At 37.1% G+C, this 19,112-nt stretch overlaps 1 protein-coding gene across 1 annotated transcript in view; it reads left to right on the plus strand.

The window, feature by feature from the left end:
• The first annotated feature begins 2,598 nt into the window (after positions 1 to 2,598).
• Positions 2,599 to 19,112, plus strand: part of ELOVL2 (ELOVL fatty acid elongase 2) — a 73,018-nt gene continuing 56,504 nt past the window's right edge. Inside the window, exon 1 of the mRNA XM_039857597.1 lies at positions 2,599 to 2,689. Coding sequence (XP_039713531.1) covers positions 2,687 to 2,689 — 3 coding nt within the window. The 5' untranslated portion in view covers positions 2,599 to 2,686. The remainder of the gene's footprint in view (positions 2,690 to 19,112) is intronic.

The following is a 19,112-nucleotide window of genomic DNA, read 5'->3' on the forward strand; positions in this document are numbered from 1 at the left end:
TTTCTTTTGTTCCTTTATTGTAGTGAAAGCAAGCCATAAAATAGTATTTTAAGAAATAGATAAGACATACATAGCTTTTTAGACCACCTTCTGGCCCTGTGTGTTGATATTCTTTTTACATAAACGTAAAATGACGATTATCAGGCTAAATGGTAGGAAGAAGTGTAGGAATAATTCAAAGCTTAAGAGTTCCTTCTACATGTTAACCTGGTAAACTCTGCAAGGTATAGATGACATTAATGGCACAATTCCTGCAAGCAAACAGCAGTGTGCTTAGAGGCTGGTTGTCACACTTTTCCCCTCTTAATCTTGTTAGAAAAATAGTTTTCCCTAAGTAGATGATGGACTTGTACTCTCAAAATATGGCCCATGGGCCACCTGCCTAAATTAGCATCATTTGTGACGCTTGTTAAAAAGTTGTATTCCTGGTTTGCACCTGAGGCCATTTGGATGGGTACCAGGTGTCTGCAGTCGATTAAGTCCTCAGGTGCAATTTATACACAATAACATCTGAGGATCACTAGATTAAGAATTCACATTCTACTACATCAGATTAATGATACAGTGAAATTCAGATCCTATTTTTTATAGTTCAATATTCACAGAATGTGGAAGCTATTTTTATGGCTTTAAAAATGTAAAATATGTTTTAAAAATCTGGAAAATAAAAAAAGGAAAAAACTCATTCCAAAATACTGCTATTGAGGAACAAACACTTAATATTTGGTGAATATTTGGGTGAATTTCCTTCCAGTGTCTGGATGTCATAATATGATCATAGACTGATGGCAGGTGCTGTGTTGTGTGTCTATCACAGTATCCCCAGCTGCTAGCACAATGCCTGACATAGCACACATTCAAATATTGTTGAGTGAACAAAGTGAATAAATGAAAGGAAACGGCATCAAATTGTGAATTTGGTTTTGGCTATATAGACACTTTCTAAAAAAATATGCCAGAATTAAACTGAATATCATTTTCTGATTCCCACAGGCATCAGATCAATAACAATATCAATAACTAGTACTTTTGCACCAGACATTTTTCTAGAGTTTTACTCACAATGTTGCGAGATTCTCGAACAGAGAGATGGGACACCAAGGCTATAAGCAGGAAGCAGCATATATTGATACCAACAACGGCTCAAAAGATTCTCATCCAAAGGCTGAGCCCCAATTGTAACATAGCCGGCAGTTTTATACAGTCTTCTACATCTGCATTTCTACACAGCTGCAGATGTTCCATATAAGGAAGAACAATGATTGGCTGACTGGTAAGGGGGAGGGGAGTAGTCAGGAACTAACTTGTTGGAGCAGGAAATGGCAGGGTCAAGCTGCCACAACATTAATCCTAACAACAATATGCCGTGTGTTATTTTTATTCCCATTTTTACCAGGAAAGGGGAGCATAGAATGGTTAAGTAACTAATCCAATACCACACAGACAGTATGTGACAAGACTGACTCCTGAGCCCACTGATAATATTTTGTGAGACTTGGTTAACAAATACGTTTTTGGTCTAATGTAAGCAAATACAAATGTACCTGATAGTGAGCACTCCAAATATAGGAAACTCTAATTAGGTAATTATATGACAATTATGACTTATACCTGGCATCTGTTTATTCACTCTGCTCCTTTTCAAAACTGCAAATACGTCTGCATTACTTCAAGTGTGGAATGCTGTTTACATGGCAGTTTCCTCTGTGCAAATCCACGTATAATGTTCCTAACTCCAATAAACGTGTTTATTTTGCCTGCATTTCAGTTTACTACACTGGCCAAATAAAAAAGCAAGCACACATTCCTAATGCTAAAAATGAATAAAGGTCAGGTAACACAAGTCATCTTTTACCTTCGGCGACAAAAAAAATAAAAAATAAAAATAATAAAGCCCAGGATCTAAGATCCCACACTTTCTGTTCACCAAGTGTTAAAGCCAATGGTCGCTCTAGGTCCTAGGAATAAGATCCTCTGAGGGCAGCGTCGTGTGAGTAAAAGAATCTAAAACCCCGACTGATTCTCAACCTAGCTCATCCCTAAAGGAACCCGGTATAGCTAAACCACACATCACACAAACCTGCATGAGCAAGAGCCATTCCCTCTTTAAGATATGCTTGAAAGCCACGGAGCCCAACTAACAGCAGGACCAGTGCCCTAGCTCTCTACATCCTCTCCCTCCCCACTGCTTGCACAGCCATCGCAGCCTCCGGGGGCTGGGGACAGAGGCCGGTGGCGGGTGGGTCCTTGCGGAGACTCTGCGAACGTTGGCCGCGCGCGGCAGCCGCCAACTGGGCCTGCAAATCACCGCCCGCCCGGCAGGGGGAGCCGCGGCAGCGCGGGAGAAGCCGGGCGCCCGGGAGGGGGCGCGCGAGGCCGCACGGGACCGCCGCTCCGCCTGCCGCGCCCCTCCCCCGCCGCTCTCCTCGCGACGCGGCCGGCGTGGCCAGGGTTAGGGGAGGGGGCGGAGAGCGGCGGGCGCTGGAAACGGCCCTGAGGATCCGAGCGCCGGGCGGGAGTGGCGCGAGCCCGAGGGGGCGGGGAGGCGCAGGCGGGCGGCGCGCGCGCGCTGGGCGTGGGTGTGGGTGGGGGTAAGTAGAGCGGGCGCGGCCGAGCGCGGGGCAGAGGGACGCTGGCTACCCTGGACAGCGCATCGCCGCCCGCCGGGGTCGCAGTGCCGCCGACCATGGTGAGCGGGGCGGTGCGCCGCCACCCGCCGGCTCTTTCTTTCTCCTCTCGACCGTCGCGCAGGGCGGGAAGTGGCCGAGCGGGCGGCGGCGCGGGAGCTGCGGGTTCGACTGCTGGAACCTGTCGCTGTCGGCGGGCCGGGCCCGCGCGGGCCTGGGGAGGGGGCGGTGGACGTTTGGGCTGGGGGCGCGCGGGCTGGGGCACGCGTGTATGGGGCACTTTGTCTGGGGCCGGTCCCGGCCCCGTCTCGGCCCCTCGGGGCGCCCGCTCGCGTCCAGCTCCCTGTTGCATGCACGCGGCTGGCGGGCGCCGGGGACGCGGGACGAAACTGCCCCCTCCTCCTGCGGCGGCCTTGCCTGCTTGCCGCCTACAGCCTCGTTCCCGAGCACACGCTCCCACCCTCCGCCCTCCCGCTCCTACCGTGGGGAACGGCGTTTCCCTCGCGCGGTACCGACCCTGCCTTGGGAAATTCTGGGCTTTGGGCTCTAACGGTTGAATTCATGCCTCCTCTGCTCCTCGCTCTGTGCCTACAGTCCTGGGGGTGTGTTCGCTTGCTGTGCCTCCCTGGGTTTGCATGGTGGTGGTCAAGGGGTTAGGTTTCCATTTGTATACCTTATCAAGGGGCTCTTGGTGTCTTTCTAACTACTCTCTCCCAGTTTCCCAGGCCAGTACTCGACTCAATTTATACCGCTTTCTGCTCGGCATTAGCTCCGTTCCTGGGGAAAGCCGGTTCGGGGGAGCCTGCCGGAGTCTATGTCTCATGGTCTGCCTGAGGGTTTTGGCAGCAGACCCTGGTTCTTTGACTAAAATGAGAAAGTGTGTTGTGCCATGCTCAAAGGACGAGTCAGTCCTAGGCAAAATGTAAAGCCCACATTTCTCTTCAGTGGTCCATAGTTTAACTTTGCTTCTTTCCTCCATCTCATACGGTTTCCTCTCCACGTCAGGGCTACTTGAAATATGCTAATCTCCTAGTCTTTCTGCACTCCACCTGACACTAATCAAGTCCTAGATTTTGCCCCCTTTACCCTTTCAGATGAAGGTTATTTATCTGATTACGTGAAGGCTTTTCTGGCCACTTTATCTAAAATTTCAGACTTTCTCAACCCACCCACCACAGTTCATAGTCCCCTTGTCTGCTTCATTTTCTTACTCTCCAGCATCTAATAGTTAACATACTATCGATTTTGTTGAACTTGTTTATTGAATGTGTTCTCCAACGGAATGTAAGTTTCAGGAGGGCCAAGATTTTTGTCATTCTGTCCACTGCTGTATTTCTAGTACCAACGACTGTGCCGGGCACATAGTAAGTGCTCAATATTTTTTCCAGATTAAACCCAATAAAGCAGCATACTTTATGCTAACGTACAAACGGGAAGTGACAATGCAAATACAAAGATTAGTCAATTGACTTTTCTAACGATAAGAACCTCAAGTAAAGTTTGAGAGGAGGGATGCTCTTGGAAAGGAGGGAGTCAGTTTGATGACTCTCAATGATAGTATTGAGCGGCCATCTATTATGCCTGGGTCTGTCACTTCATGCTCCTTACACCTTGGCACATGGGTGGACAAAGCATTTTTAGGGCTAACTGGCTCTCTCCTTACAGGCCTGATCCTTTCTTCCAAATTATTATGAATTGTAATGAGTAAGGGAGCAAGTCCAAGGATAACCCCTTGATCGCATGGAAGAGTCATGGAAATTAACCTAAAAGAGTCAAAATAAAGGGCAAAGTCTTATAATCTCTTCCGTCTACAGTTGTGATACTTCCTCTTTAGATAAGCATTTCTCAGAAACTTTAGGTCTTAAGAGGAGCAATTTTTATGAATATATCCAAATCCAAGTTATCTCACTTCAAAAAAAAAAATTCTTGAGGCATGGTTGGGGTTAAATTTGCAAATTAGTGGGTCAATTCAGATAGGCCCTTTGGATCCATATCCAACATGAGCAGTCTAATGATGTCTCTGCTAATTAATCTTATTCCAAAACAAGTATCTTCCCTTGAAATTCCCTTTCATTTCCATACTGTAAATTGATGACGATCCTTGTTTTTAAGCCTGAGGAAATGTTTTTATATAATTTGAGCCAAACTGCTTGATAAAATTCATATGGACAAGTGTCCAAAAATTATGTAGTAGCCAACAATGTACAAGTTCAGTGGTCCTGTAATTACCGTTTAGTCTACATTGATAGTAGAAATTAAAGGTAAAAAGAAAAGTTTGCATTTGAAATTAAAACCAACCAAACATACATGAAAAACACCTCATTCTTTTGATCCCAATTTATATTTGTAGGATATATTGCTATGTTATGATTCTAGTCAAAATATCAAGCCATTTTTTTCTTTCTATTCCTTGAAAGTGTTGCATTTTCAAGGTGTACAAAAATCTATTTTTAAAGTATCCAGTTGGGTAAGATTAATTTTTAGTTCTTCAACAAAGGGTTGCAATTTAATTCAGTTCCCTCCAAAACGTTTAAATCACAAGTGGGAGGTTCAGGTGCTTTTATAGTTTGAAAGAGAGTGTTTAAAATTTTAAGTGGATCCATGTCATGTAACTAGTTATATTCAGAAAACGGCCCTGCTGTTCAGGGTTTTTGCCCAGGATCATCTCTGTTCTACCATCTAACTTTGATGGCGTTAGGACTTTAGGAGTAGACATTGATAAAAGGCAAGGGTTTGCACTGGAAACTTTTAGTTAGGCCCAGCATGGTGAAAATATGCCAACATCAGTAGCTCATCATAATACTAAAGTTACACATAAAGTATTTTTAATCAAATTAGGACATCACCGGTCTATCACTGACTGAGACAACGAAGCATTCTAATAAATTGTTAGTTTAAATATAACCATTTAATAATCTAACAATTTAATAATTTCAGAGTATGAATTGTTCTGGAATTGATGATGTGGAATTTAGACCTTGAGATCCAGAGTCAGTCATGAGTTTGAATCTCAATACCAACATTTAACTGGGTGACTGGGCAGATTAATTTCTCTAGGCCTAATTTTTTCCTTTTGTAAAAGAAGCCTAATACTTCCTAAAGTTGTTTGGAGGAACAAATAAGATGACGCACTAGCATAAAGCTTAGAATGCTCAGTAAATATTAACTGTTAACAATGATGCGTTTTTCCCTCGTGTGTTTTCTGTTGAGACACTTCAGAATGTTGTCTGTGATTCATCTCATTCTCTTCCCCTTGAATGACCCTAATACATATCTAGCATTGCTCTGTATCAGCAGTGTCCAGTAAGCAAGCCACAAAGTAATTTTTAATTTTTTATAGTCACAGTAAAAAGTTAAAAAGTGACATTTTAATATATTTCATTTAACCCAATCCATGCAAATATTATTTCAACATGTAATCAATGTAGAAAAATATTAGTGAAGTATTTTATATATGTATATTTTTTTATATGAAATCTTCAAAATCTTTAGTTTGTTTATACTTACAGCACATTCAGTCAGGCTAGTCACAATTTCAAGTGCTCAATAGTCACATATGGTCAGACGCTACTGCATTGAACCAAATAGCTCTAGATGTACACATCTTCCAAATGTACCTCTTATCTGCTAGACCCTTTCCACTCGTGAGAACCTCACTGCCACCTTAAACCTAGCATTACAAAAAGAAAGCTCATCTTTCAGACTCTCCTCTCTGTTCCCTTTTGCTGTTAGTAATTCCACCAGCACTCAAGTCTACTGTGCCTGAAATCTGATTCTTACTCTCTTTTCTTTTATATTTATTGTATAATATTCTCATATTTTTACTTGAAAATATCTTTAAATCTCTTCTCCTTTCCTCTCCAGCCTCCCTTCCACTATTCTTGCCTTTTCTACAGTTTTCCTCTTTTGTGGTCTTTGTTTTTAACATTTTTACTTTAAGTTTGTTGTTTCTTCAAGGCCAGATTCATCGTTTTCATGAAGTAACAATGCTGGAGGCTCTAGTCCAAATATGTTTCAAAGATTCTCCCCCTTCCCTCCCTTCTTCCCTCTCTGCCTGCCTGTCTTGAGAAATAGAAATATAGTTCTCTCCCTCTTAACACTGGGCTCCATGTTCTCTCCAGTCTTTCTTCAGCTCTTTTTCATATTGTCATGAATGCTTTCTATTTTATGGCTTATTCCTATGCTAAACACCTTTCCTTTATCAAATATCCAAAGAAACTTAATTACTTTAACTGATAATTTGATACTAAAATTATCTACCCAAGAGAAGAAGCACAGATAAAGAAAGAAAAATAAACCATGAGAAGGGAAAGTGAAATTATTATTTGAGCTTTATCTACCTTTCTGGAAATATCAGAAGTGCTGATTAATAATAATAGTAGCAATTACAACTACAACAGTGATGCTGCTTTCTTTACATTCACTCAGTGCTTTATAGGGAACAGAGCACTTTCTCTGTCTAGTGAACAAAGGCACAAAAGAATGACCCTGTACCAAAAGTCAAGAAATCTGGTTTCTAGCCCTGGCTTTATTGTTGACTAGCTCTGTTCCCTTAAATCAAGTCACTCTGAGACACTTTACTTGCAAAATGGGGTATTTGTTGAAATCTAGTGGGGACTTTACACTGGCTGTTCCCTCTTGCTGGATTTTTTCCCCCAGAGCACTATGTGGCTGTCTTCTTAATACCCTCTTAATTAGACCTACCATAACCACTTTATTTAAAACTGGAATCTGCCCTCCCATATTCATACATACCTGATCTCCTTACACTGCTCTTTTTTTCGTAACACTTATAACCTAATTTATTTACTCATTTACAAAGCACTTGGAATTTTCTAATAATTTACTTATCATGGTATGTGATTTGTTGCTTCTTACCTGAATGCCAGCTTCATGAGGACAGAGATTTTTGTTTGCATTATTCAGTGATATATCTCTAATCTAATACCTGACCTACAATAAATACTAAACAATTGTTGATAAAGCAAAGTTTTCCAGTGAAAGCTGATTCTTCACATCCCATTCGCCATTCATAAAGGAGGAATTGAAATGAACATTTGCTTTACAAGTATATCCACAGTAGAATTCCTTCAAAGAACAATATTTCTTTGATGCATTTATAATTATTTAATTTATCACAATTCAGTTTAGGCATGTTTCAGTAATACAGCTGCTTCATCAATGCATATATGGCTGTGTTACCTTTTAGTAAATGATAATGTGTATGTATCCCTACAACTATATTTACACTTCACAATCATATTTTTGGAAGGCTATGTCATTATTTATAAATAATGAAACTCATAATTTCTTCATAAATTCTTAGTGAAATTAAAATGTTTATATTTTTATAATTATATTTGCATTTCATAATATAGTTTGTAGATGGGTTATGTTATAACAAAATCTATAATTATAGTATTAAGTTACTGAAATTTAAAATGAATATCTTAGTAGTAATATAAACAAAGCTATGATTCATGAATTTACTGAATAATTATTTTTATTTTACATATTTATGTTTTTGGCTTTAAGATATCACTTAAATACACTACAAGTTTAGTAATATTGTTTATTAATCAGTTAAATTTTCACCCATTACACATATCTTGACATCTCACAAAAAAACTTGAGAAAGTCAAGTCCTATATCAATATGGCTATTTTATAGGTGATAAAATTGAATTTCAAAAAAGATAAATGATATATACAAACTCACATACTAGAGGTAACAAAATCAGATATAAACCTTCTGATTCCAAAATATTACCTTTCCTACTATTCTATATAGCCCTATCTAAGAGCCAGTATAAATGTCCTCTTATGTAAATGTGAGGAAAGCAATAGCACTTTTCCCCATTATCTTCAATGAGAACAGAAAAATCAGAATGACTTCCCCATGTAGTTTCATTCCCATGAATTTTAAAAGTACATAGTGAATAGATATGTAAATAGATATCCATTTAATCATTTTAAATGTATAAAACTAGATGACTCGTTTTATATATACGGGAAATGGAGCATGCAAAGGAAAGTAATTTTAAGTGGAAGTGATCCTGAACAACATATGTACATATCATACTTTACTTACTAGTATAATAGGGGAATACACGTAAGTAGACAAGTAATTTGCAAGGGAAGTAAAGTTGTCAATATGTTTTAGTAGAATGACTGCAGTATTAAGACATTGATCAGAGAAACCAACAGCTTTGCACATAAATTTTTCTTTCATAATGAGTTCATCATTTGGGTTTATTTTTAAAACTTTAAAGATTTAAAGTTTATATTTTTCTATATAGTTAACCTTAATTTGGTTAATAGAATCCGAGTTCAACAGATATGGCTACGGGGGGGGGCAGGGTCAAAGTTTATTGACTCTTACATCAAGGAGTTAGGTTAAAAATTAACTCAAGTCTTTAAAGAAGAAATTATATGGTGTCTATAATGTAAAAATAATATTAGGCCATTTTCAGGTTTCCCGAATAATTCACTTCTGATCAGCTGATTTTCTTCTCTGCCTCTGGAGGTCTGTGCAGGTCTGTGGGAGCAGAGATAGTCTAAGTATAGGCTTCCTCTTTCTTCTCATGTCTTGGAGGCTTTCCCTAAATTGTTATAGGGAAAACTCCTTCTCTTGGAGTTGGAAGCTTCCTTCCTTTTTGGAAATGGAGATTTCATGACGATATTAATGTCAATGGTGAGGTTATGTTTAATAAGGAAGGTGCTTTGGGCTGTCAGAAAAATACTCAGTTGGTCGAACTTTCCCCTGGGGCAACCTAGTCAAAATGGCACTTAGAAGCTATTTCACATCCTTTTCTCCATAGGCTTGGGAATTGTTGTTATTTTGTATTTTCAAGGAAAGCATTACCCCCTTTCCTTTGGCCTTTTCTCTATTCAGACTCCTAAAAAGAAATGGCATGTGTCACAAGTCATTTTGAGATTTACTGCCTGAAGTCTGTTTCAAACTCACCAGCACAAAGCAATCACACTAGTCTCACTGTTGTTTAAGCCATGTTTCTCCATTAAACAATAGTATGATTGTTACATCAACCCCTTAAAGGTCCTGCTACTGCTACTAAAATGTTGCCGTGTCCCTCCTGTAAATTAGGTTTATTATATCATAAACATTTTTCTTTTCGCAGTTTAAAAAGTGGAAACGTCCCTGTTGTAATATATTTCTGAAAAGAACACTAATCTTATCAGTGTTTGCTTCATATAAGATAGAAAAACTGTAATAGTGTTAAGTCCTTATTGCAAACTTTGAAATTGATAGTTTGCATTAGTTCTTTTTAAGGAAAGAGGTATATTCTCTACATTGAGTACCATATTTTTTAAAATTGATACCAGTAATGCAGGACAGGGCAAATACCCCTGAGGGGAGATTCAAATCCTACACCAAGAAAAGGTGGGTCCTTGACTGCATGCAGGAAAGAATTCAAGCACACACTAGAATTAGAGACAAAGGAAAGTTCATTAAAGAAGGAATCATGCTCTGTAGACAGAGCATAGTCTCCTCTCAGAGACAGAGAAGGAGAGAGACCCCAGGTGTTCAAGAAATTCAGTTTGTATGTGATTCTTAGTTTCTATGAATTATAATTTAAAGACTTTGTTTCCCTATTTTCTTTTGATGGTATGAGTATGCAGGGTGAAAGAACTGGTAGCAGTCTCAGCCTTTATTCTATAGGTTTCCCATGGTCTGGTTGTAGGGAATGAATGGTTCGGTTTATTTTGTGTAGGGTACTACTACTTAAAGGTTCTGTTTTCCTTTCATGGTATGGGTAAATTGTTCTGTAGGAATCTTTTGTTCTGTAGATTTCCCATAGTCTGGCAGCAGCACACTGCAGGCTCTGAATACAGCTTGGTTTAATTTGTGTAGTTCTCATGCCTCTTCTGTATATCACCGAGGAGACATGAAAATATATTGCCTCAGTAAATTTTTGATTAGATATACTCATTGATTCATTCATTTATAACATGCTTAATAACAGGCAGTGTGCTAGGTACTGCCAATTTAAATATAATACAGTTTCTGCCTCAAGAAATCTGTAGTACAGTGAGAGAATCTTTTGTGTCTTCCAGTACAAGCATTAACAAGTTAGTAGATGAGCCTTCAAGTCACTCAGGCATGTCAATGTGCTTTCATGTGTGTATAGTTTTATTCAATAAAAAATACTTAATCTAATAAGGTGACGAGTTATTACCAAAAAAAAGAGAGAAAGAAAAAAGCTAAAACTAAACAATTTTACTTATCATGCCAAGAATGTGGTCAGGTACAGGAAGTATCTGGTAATTGAAGAGCCAAAATCATCAAGATTGATAAAGCTGAGATCAAGATTGTGTCTCTGTGACACCAGAGCTCTCAGAAGATGACTCAATTCAGTGAGAAGAGAAAAAACTCAAACCAAGTGTTTGAGAGGTAGCATGGGTAGAAAGGAGCATGAACTTAGGAATTTGACAGACATGTTTAAATGTACATTCCCAGACTGGGTGAAACCAGACCTACTGACTCAGAATCTCTAAGTGAGGGGTCTTAGAACTTACAGGTCAGGAATCGAGTTCACACAAATTTGGAACCTAGTGCTCAAAGGGCTTACAGGACAGAGGTACTACTTTCTAGCAAAAAATATTTAGTGTATTCTCCATGGAGGTGGGATCAATGCTGAATCTTCAATAGGTTGGATTTTGATACGTAGGACAAGGGAGGAATGTAGAATTGAGCAGAACATTCCATTTAAGGAAATATGTGGGTAAGGACCCAGAAAGCAATAACGTATTTGAGAAACACTACACTATGAGCAATTTACAGACAAAGCTATGTTTTCACAGAGCCTAGCATAGATTAGGTGCTCAATAAATGTTTTTTAAATTTGTGAAGTCTATGGACCTATAGGATTATGGCATGGATCAGTTAGATTTTGAAGAGTCTTAAAGCTGAGGTTAAGAAGTTTCTTCTAAATTTCATAAACCAGGTTTTTGATATGGAGTGTCAAATGATTAAAGCATCATTTAGGAAGATTAATCTGGTTCCATAATATCTGGGGTTAGGAGAGTCTGGATACGGAAGTTATAAAGGAGATGAACTGATATGTCAGTTCTTCTCACTTATTTTCGTGTTGTCAACTTTTGAAAACTTTTTAAACATACTCCTGGGTTCAATTCTCTGTCATCTATAAAATATCTATAACACATAGTAAAGATTGGGTCAAATAATATGTATAAAGTCTCAATATACAAGCTAGCTGGTGGTAGATACTCAAAACTGGTGGCTATCACCCACAGAAGTTTAATCATCTTCATCTTTAAAACCCTACCTTTTTTTCTCTATACCTGGAATAGAGATTTTTTTTAAAAAAAACTGATGACTAATCTTCAAGTATTTACATTTTTCAAATCCTAATAATTCTGTCAATGGATATTTAATCATGATAATGGATATTAGTTTTAATATTCAAGACTTTTTCCGGAGAGAATGAAAAGTGACATTTTATTCTGATTTTTTTTTTCTTTAAACTACATGAGTTCTGTTAATTAATAAGAAATGAAAACCTAGACTATGTGCTTGTTTTAAAAATTTTTCTTATTGAGTAGTTCTCACCTATAGATGCACTCATATTATAAAACAATGTATTTTGAAAATTGTTTCATGAATTTGAATCACAGTTTTAGAAAATCCCAAGAGCTTCACATAATCAGATTAAACCTTAGTTGTTTGCCCAACTGCCTACATCAAATTGCCTATGTCTTGAGCTTCTTAATAGTGCTTAATCTGATTCTTTAACCCCTAAAACTTTACCCTACAAGAAAATATATCTTCCACTCTCTACATTTCCCACTGGATCATCATTTCAGTTGCTAACATCATAAACAGCAGATTATTAGTTTGTATATTGTATTGAAAATAATGGGGAGAGAGAATACATTTATGTACATACATAACTTCTTTTCCTACTTTTCCCGTCAGTTTGGAAATAGTAAAAATTGATTGGAAATTTACGTGTAGAGGTAACACCAAAATAAGTGGTGATATAGAACATACTTTGCATGATCTAGGAGGGGACAATGTTAGAAGAGGCTGAGATCAGGTGGGAAAAGTGGAAGACAGGCATGTGGAGGGAAGTGAGTAGACTAGCCTGGCTGTTGTGAAGTTGCTGCCTGGATAACTGCCCCAAGCAAGGCTGAAGGAGTGCTTTGAACCAAATGAAGTCTGGGTTTCTGGTAAAAGTCCTTGATGCCCTCCAATGTAAAACTCTCTCCTATTAGTAGACATTTTGTCTTGTATGGTTCGACTTCCTATCAATTCATTTTCCCATAAACTAAAATAAATATGCCTTCAATTTGTGAGCAACTTTAGAGGAACTTTTCACAATGTCCCTAATGATGGTAATCATAATACCATATGTTTGTATAATATTTCTTAATTTATAGAACACTTTCACTGTATGTCTTGTTTACCACTAGGATTTCAGCCCTAGAATGGTGCCAGCATGTAATAGGCACTCTAAGATAAATGGACATATGTGTAAAGAAGCTTTCTCATGTACGAGGAAGCAAACTCAGAGATTGTTTTATTTAGTCACACAATTAGAATATATCGGATTGGGGATTCAGTCCCACTTTATACCTATGCCTTGTCTTCTACCCCATTGCTTGTTTCATTATACCAATTGGCTTTCCCAGTATCCATGGTATTTTCAGCAAGACTGAAAAAACACGAACCATTAAAAATGACAGGTTTGATCATATCAAAATTAAAGATTTTGAGATGACAGGAGATATCATAGGCAGAGATTAAAAAAAAAATGGCAACAGGCTAGAAGATGATATTTGCAATCTGTAGATTGTTGTATATACGAACGCCTTATTAGTCAATAAATAGAAGACAAGTTACCCATTAGAAACATGGATAAGTATTATTAAATGGCAGCTTACTGCAGAGGAAATCGTCACAGCTAATAAACCCTTAAAGACATTCACAACTGCAGCAATAATAAGGAAATGAAAATTGAAACCATTCCACACCCATGAATTTGGTAAAAATTAAAATGCTATCAACAGCAGCAAATCTCATGAATTTTTTAAAGCAATATGGTAGTTTTTGCTAAAATTAAAAAAGTATTTCCCAAACAACATAGCAATTCCACTAGATTTATTCACAGAGAAATTCTTGCTTACGAACACAAGGACATTAACATAAAACAACGTTTTTTATAATAGCAAAAAATAATTGGAAACAACCTAAAAATCCATCAGAAAGGAAATAAAAATATAGACTATTCATACAATGGAATACTGTATAGCAGTTATAGTCAGTGAACTAGATCCACATGTATCAACATAATAGGTCAAGTTGCAGAAAGGTAAGTATATAATTTATACATATGTACAAATGTACAAAAAATGCTATTTTTGTTGTGAATATCTGTATATAAATTTATAAAAACCTGGACTGGAAGGCTTGACATCAAATTTGTTATAATAGTTATACCTGAGGAAGGAACAAAAGACACAAGATTAGGGAGATACACAAAGAGAATGACAGCTTTATCAGTTATATTTTATTCCTTAGTTCTCAGCACCTGGTATATTCAATAAATATTTATTGAATTTTAAAAGATATGAAACAAATATTACAATACACATTTTTAACATATGTGATATATTTATTTTACTATTGTCTACATTTTTATGCCTTTACATTTTTTCCCAAGTTAAAATAGCTTTGGACTTGGGATCTGCCTTACAGTCTCAGGTCAGAGATCTGGTAGGTATAACAAACATAGGACAGATGTGCCACATGGCAGGAGGGCCTTCTATTGTTTTCTTAAACCTTAATCTTTTCTCCTTGGCTAACTGAACACCTGAAAGGTCAGAACTCGGCATCCCTGCAGTTTTAGAGAACTAAAGGACATAATGTAGAAAAGCATGTTTGTCATTCTCAACATCAATTAAAGGAACAAGGATATTTTCCCATGTGCAAAAAGAGAATAGCAAAATACTTACAATAATAGCAACTAATAACATTTATTGAGTTCTCACTATGTCCCAGGTACTGTTGTAAAAACCTTTCACTCATCTTCATAGCAACCCAGAGAGTGGGTACTGTCATTTTCTTTTTGCAGATTGAGGCAAATTGGGGAAAGAAGCATAAAATAAGGAGAGCATTTTTACTCAAATTATACACCATAAATGTTTGTGTTTCCTAATCAAAAGTCACTTATGAAGGGCTTTTGAACCCACCACATGTTGCATCCTCTCACTTTTCCTTCTCTAATACCTACCTAGTTTACCCAGTATTGCCTTTGAGGGTTTTTATGTTGAATATCCCTTGGATCCTTTTCCATGTTAATATGCAAACTGGAATTTTGTTACTTTTCCTTTTACAGCACTACATTTTCTTTTCTTTCTTTTTTTTTCTTTTTTTCTTTTTTTTTAAGATATCACTGTTGAGACACGTACTAATTAAAGAAGGGATGTTTCTCCTATATCATCATATCACTCCCTTTAGATTTTCCAAATATGATGGCAGTGGGAGATAAAAGGATATGCCAATATGCCACTGAATTGGAATTCGAAAATGCAGAACACTGAATGAATACTTACTTGTCTGTTAAGATCCTACTTAGTATACAGGCCTTAGATGCTTTTACAAATATAAAATTATTTAATCTTTATGACATTGTGAAGTTAGGATTTTTCTCATTTTATAGATTATGAAGATATTGCTCAGAGACAATATTTTGCCCAAGGTTGTGCAGCTCCTTAGTGTCAGAACCAAGACTAGACAGACCTCTTGTTAAACTCCCATCCTTTGCAACAAACCACACTGAATGACATGCTACCTGCTTTAGCCATAGCCTTAAGTGATCTCCCCACCGCTCCCCCCTCATAAGAAACAGGATCAGCTAAAAATAATCACCACCTGAGTGAGTGGCAGGAAGATACAGCCTTCTTTGAAGCAATGGTGCCTTGCCATTTACTAGCTCTATGAAATTAGCCAAGTTGCTTTATTTCTAAGTCTCACTTTCCCGATCCATCAAGGGAGATGAAAATATATCTATTTTATAGAGTAGTTGAGAGAATTGAGATAATAATATTTAATATGCCCAATAAAAACAATGGCCTAGTAAACACATTCTAACTATTCACATTTATATTACTATTTTTATTGTCATCTGTAGTTTCTATAATGAAGAAATCAGTGGCATTGGTGGTAATTCTGAAATTAGCTCCTTAAATTTAAAATGGAAAAAAAAAAAGCTGCATGGCAACTACAGGTAATTAATGAAGGAGAATTTGATTTTTAAATAAACCAAGTAAAAAAAAGGAAAAGAAAGCCTACAACCATTATTACAAATTAGATGTAATTTACTCTTCCGATGGAGTTAGTTACTCTGTATTAAAGCCATCTAATCACTGATCAGCCTATTTGTCCACACCTGCACGTGGCTAACAGTAAAATCTCTTTATAAAAAGTGGCCAAACCAGAGTTAGGTAAATAGAAAGTTAAATCAAGCAATAACTTATTAGGGCGACCATAACAAGGGAGGTACACAATGTTCTAGGACAAGCATCTATTTTAACCTACTATAGAGTTAAAATGCTGCATCCAAATCCAAAGCGAAACCAAACCCCCACAGAGGGAAAGACAACCTGTAACTAAAGCAACTTATTCATTGTAATGAAGAAACTTTACAGTCATCATTTGATTGATAGAAAAGAAATCGTGTCTATAGATTTTTCTCCCCCAAAAAGTCCAAATTAGTCCCATTGGGAGGAATGATATCAGGGGAAAGTTTTTAGCTAGGCACAGGCAAAAGGAATTGGTTATATCAATAGAAATTGGGTTTTCAAAGTAAAAGAGGTAATAGTTCTTACACATTCTGAAAATGTTCACTTCTGATGACTTTAAAAAAAAAAGATATCAAACTAGAAAAGCATTCTGAAGAAGGTGAGGATCTAGCGCTCATATCATGTATATGGACATGCGTTTAATACCTAGTATATATTCAATTAATGCTTGTAGAAGGAGGAAGAAGGGCAGCAGGAAAGGTCAAAATAGGGAAGAGAGGAAGGGGATGAAAGGAGAATGGGAGAAATTGAATTTACTAAGGCTGTTTAGCTTAGAAAAGGTGAAGGCTTAGTGTGAAATGATGTCTAGCATCAAATATCTGAAGAGCTCACATGTGGAAGAAAAATAATATTGTATATGACTTTAGAGGGAAGAACTATGATGGATAGTGGTTGAATGGAGGAAAATTTTTAGCCCAGAATAAGGAAGAGTTTTCTAAAAACAAGAAATATTTAGAAATAGAATGTGCTACCTTGCAAAGTAGTGAGAAGTCTTCCTCTGGAGTTTTTCCAGTAAGGTGGGTAAATTTCCATCAGAATTATTGTAGAAAGCAATTATTTCCAGATTTGGGTAGAATATTAAATGTCTATGATTCTCTGGCATTTTGAGAGTCAGTAGCTGCTCCTTGATTAATCTGAGATTTAAAAAACCATTCTCTGTTTTTCCTGTTTCTATTCATAACACAAACTCTGGACCATGCAGAGCTAATTCTTATGCCTTTATAGTGCTATATGTTGGGAAAGAAATCATAAATATGTTAATTTTTACTTAATTTTAAGTAATTTTCATAAAACAGAAGGGTAAGTTTAAGAAATGGAGATATAATTAAATCAAAACTTCAAATATGTTCAAATATTATTTTACTTAAAGATATTAATTCTCTAAGAAAAGATAGTCTTTAGAACAATAGTTACTGTTAGATAAAACAATATTAATACTCCATATAGCTATGTTAAAGTTCATGTGAAATCAGGCTGATGACAAAAGAATGTCCAGCCTAATAAGAATTTATTTGAGCCAAACTGATGACATTTGCTAGGAAGCAAAATCTCAACTGATTGAGAAAATGCTCCAGAGAATGGCAGTTTTGCAGCTTATTTTATACATTAGAATCAAAGGAGGAGACCTAAGACGGGGTGGGGTTACACAAAATTCATTAATCGTAGATTAAGGAGGCAGAAGAAAGCAAAACTGAGAAATCGCTGAGATTGGATAAATAATATGGATTTTTTAATGTAACATACTTTTACATTAATGTTTACTGGATAGTTAACATTTACAGCACACAGAAATGGTATGTGGGCAATAAGATAACTATGGTCTCATGCTCTGGTGCTAGTGGTTGTGCCTTTGAGAGGTCTGGAAAAGATTACTCTGACATTTCAAAGGTATGTTGTCTTAGATGCACAAAGATAATAGACAATTCCAAAGTTAAAGATTGACCTTTGATCTGCTTTTAGTTAGGAATTTTTATGTTCAGACCACCCTGTGTGGTCAATTTGGTTTCTGGGCCTTCCCCTGAGTTTGTCTGGTTTAGTTTGTGGCCCCTTTTTCATCCACAGGGCTGCAATTTATAAACTAGCAATAAATCCCATTATTTCTTCAATTTTCTATATGCTGGATGCGTATAAAGCTAGAGGCTCTTTTGTATGAGTTAAGAGTGTGGCCAAAGACAGAATTTCATGTCATTAATCCAGTGATCATGTTGGAATTACACATGAATAACAACAGCAGAAGAGTATACTTATTTTACTGATTGTAAAACATAGTTAGACATCTTGAGGTTTGTCAATGTTCCATGAATATTTACAAAAATCTTTGTTTCTAGGTAAATTACACTTAATAGCTAATTAAGTCATCAGAAGAGAGGTTCCCTCCCCACCCCACCCTGTATTATGTAAATGAGATTCAAGGCCACAAAACTTGTTAGTGCCAGAGTCAAGACAAGAACCTGGGCCTTTTAACTTGTATTCTGGTGCTTTCAGCCTTATTATGATGATTACTGTCTTTATTGTGAAGCAGTAATCGGTACTAAGTGGCTAAATGTATGGTTATTCCCTTTAAGAGATTCCATGGAATTAGGAAAGCCCATGTTGGTTAAATGAGGTTTTTAAGATATATAACATTAAGTTCAGCTTATATCCTGGCATCTAACTAGTTGCACGTAAGCTGCCCTATGGGTTTGACATGAATATGTTTTATTCTAAAAGATTTTAACCTAAGCTGTCATTCATTGAGTTATAAAGCTTTCTCTCAATATATATTTAAGTGATTTCTATATTAGAGTATTCTAGAGACAGAAAAAATAGCAAGCTAGAATGAACAAGTAGATGAAAATCAGACTACTCACTTAAGTCCTTCAAAGGGAAGAGTTACAGAAAGTAGTAAATGAATATATATATACACACACATATATACACATATACATACACACATATACACATACATATATACATATGTGTGTATGCGTGTATGTATATATATATATATATTTACACCATTGTAAGGTTTTCCTTCTGATTGTTACAAGAGATACCAAGACTCTCTTGGTAGACTTAAGAGTTCTATGCTAATGAAACAACGGATGTAAAGAAATACTAATAAACACCTTCTATCCTCCCACAATTCCTAGTTTGTCTT

This window comes from Pteropus medius, unplaced genomic scaffold (assembly GCF_902729225.1).
Source record: "Pteropus medius unplaced genomic scaffold, Ma_sr-lr_union100, whole genome shotgun sequence".
NCBI classification, from domain to species: Eukaryota; Metazoa; Chordata; class Mammalia; order Chiroptera; family Pteropodidae; genus Pteropus; species Pteropus medius.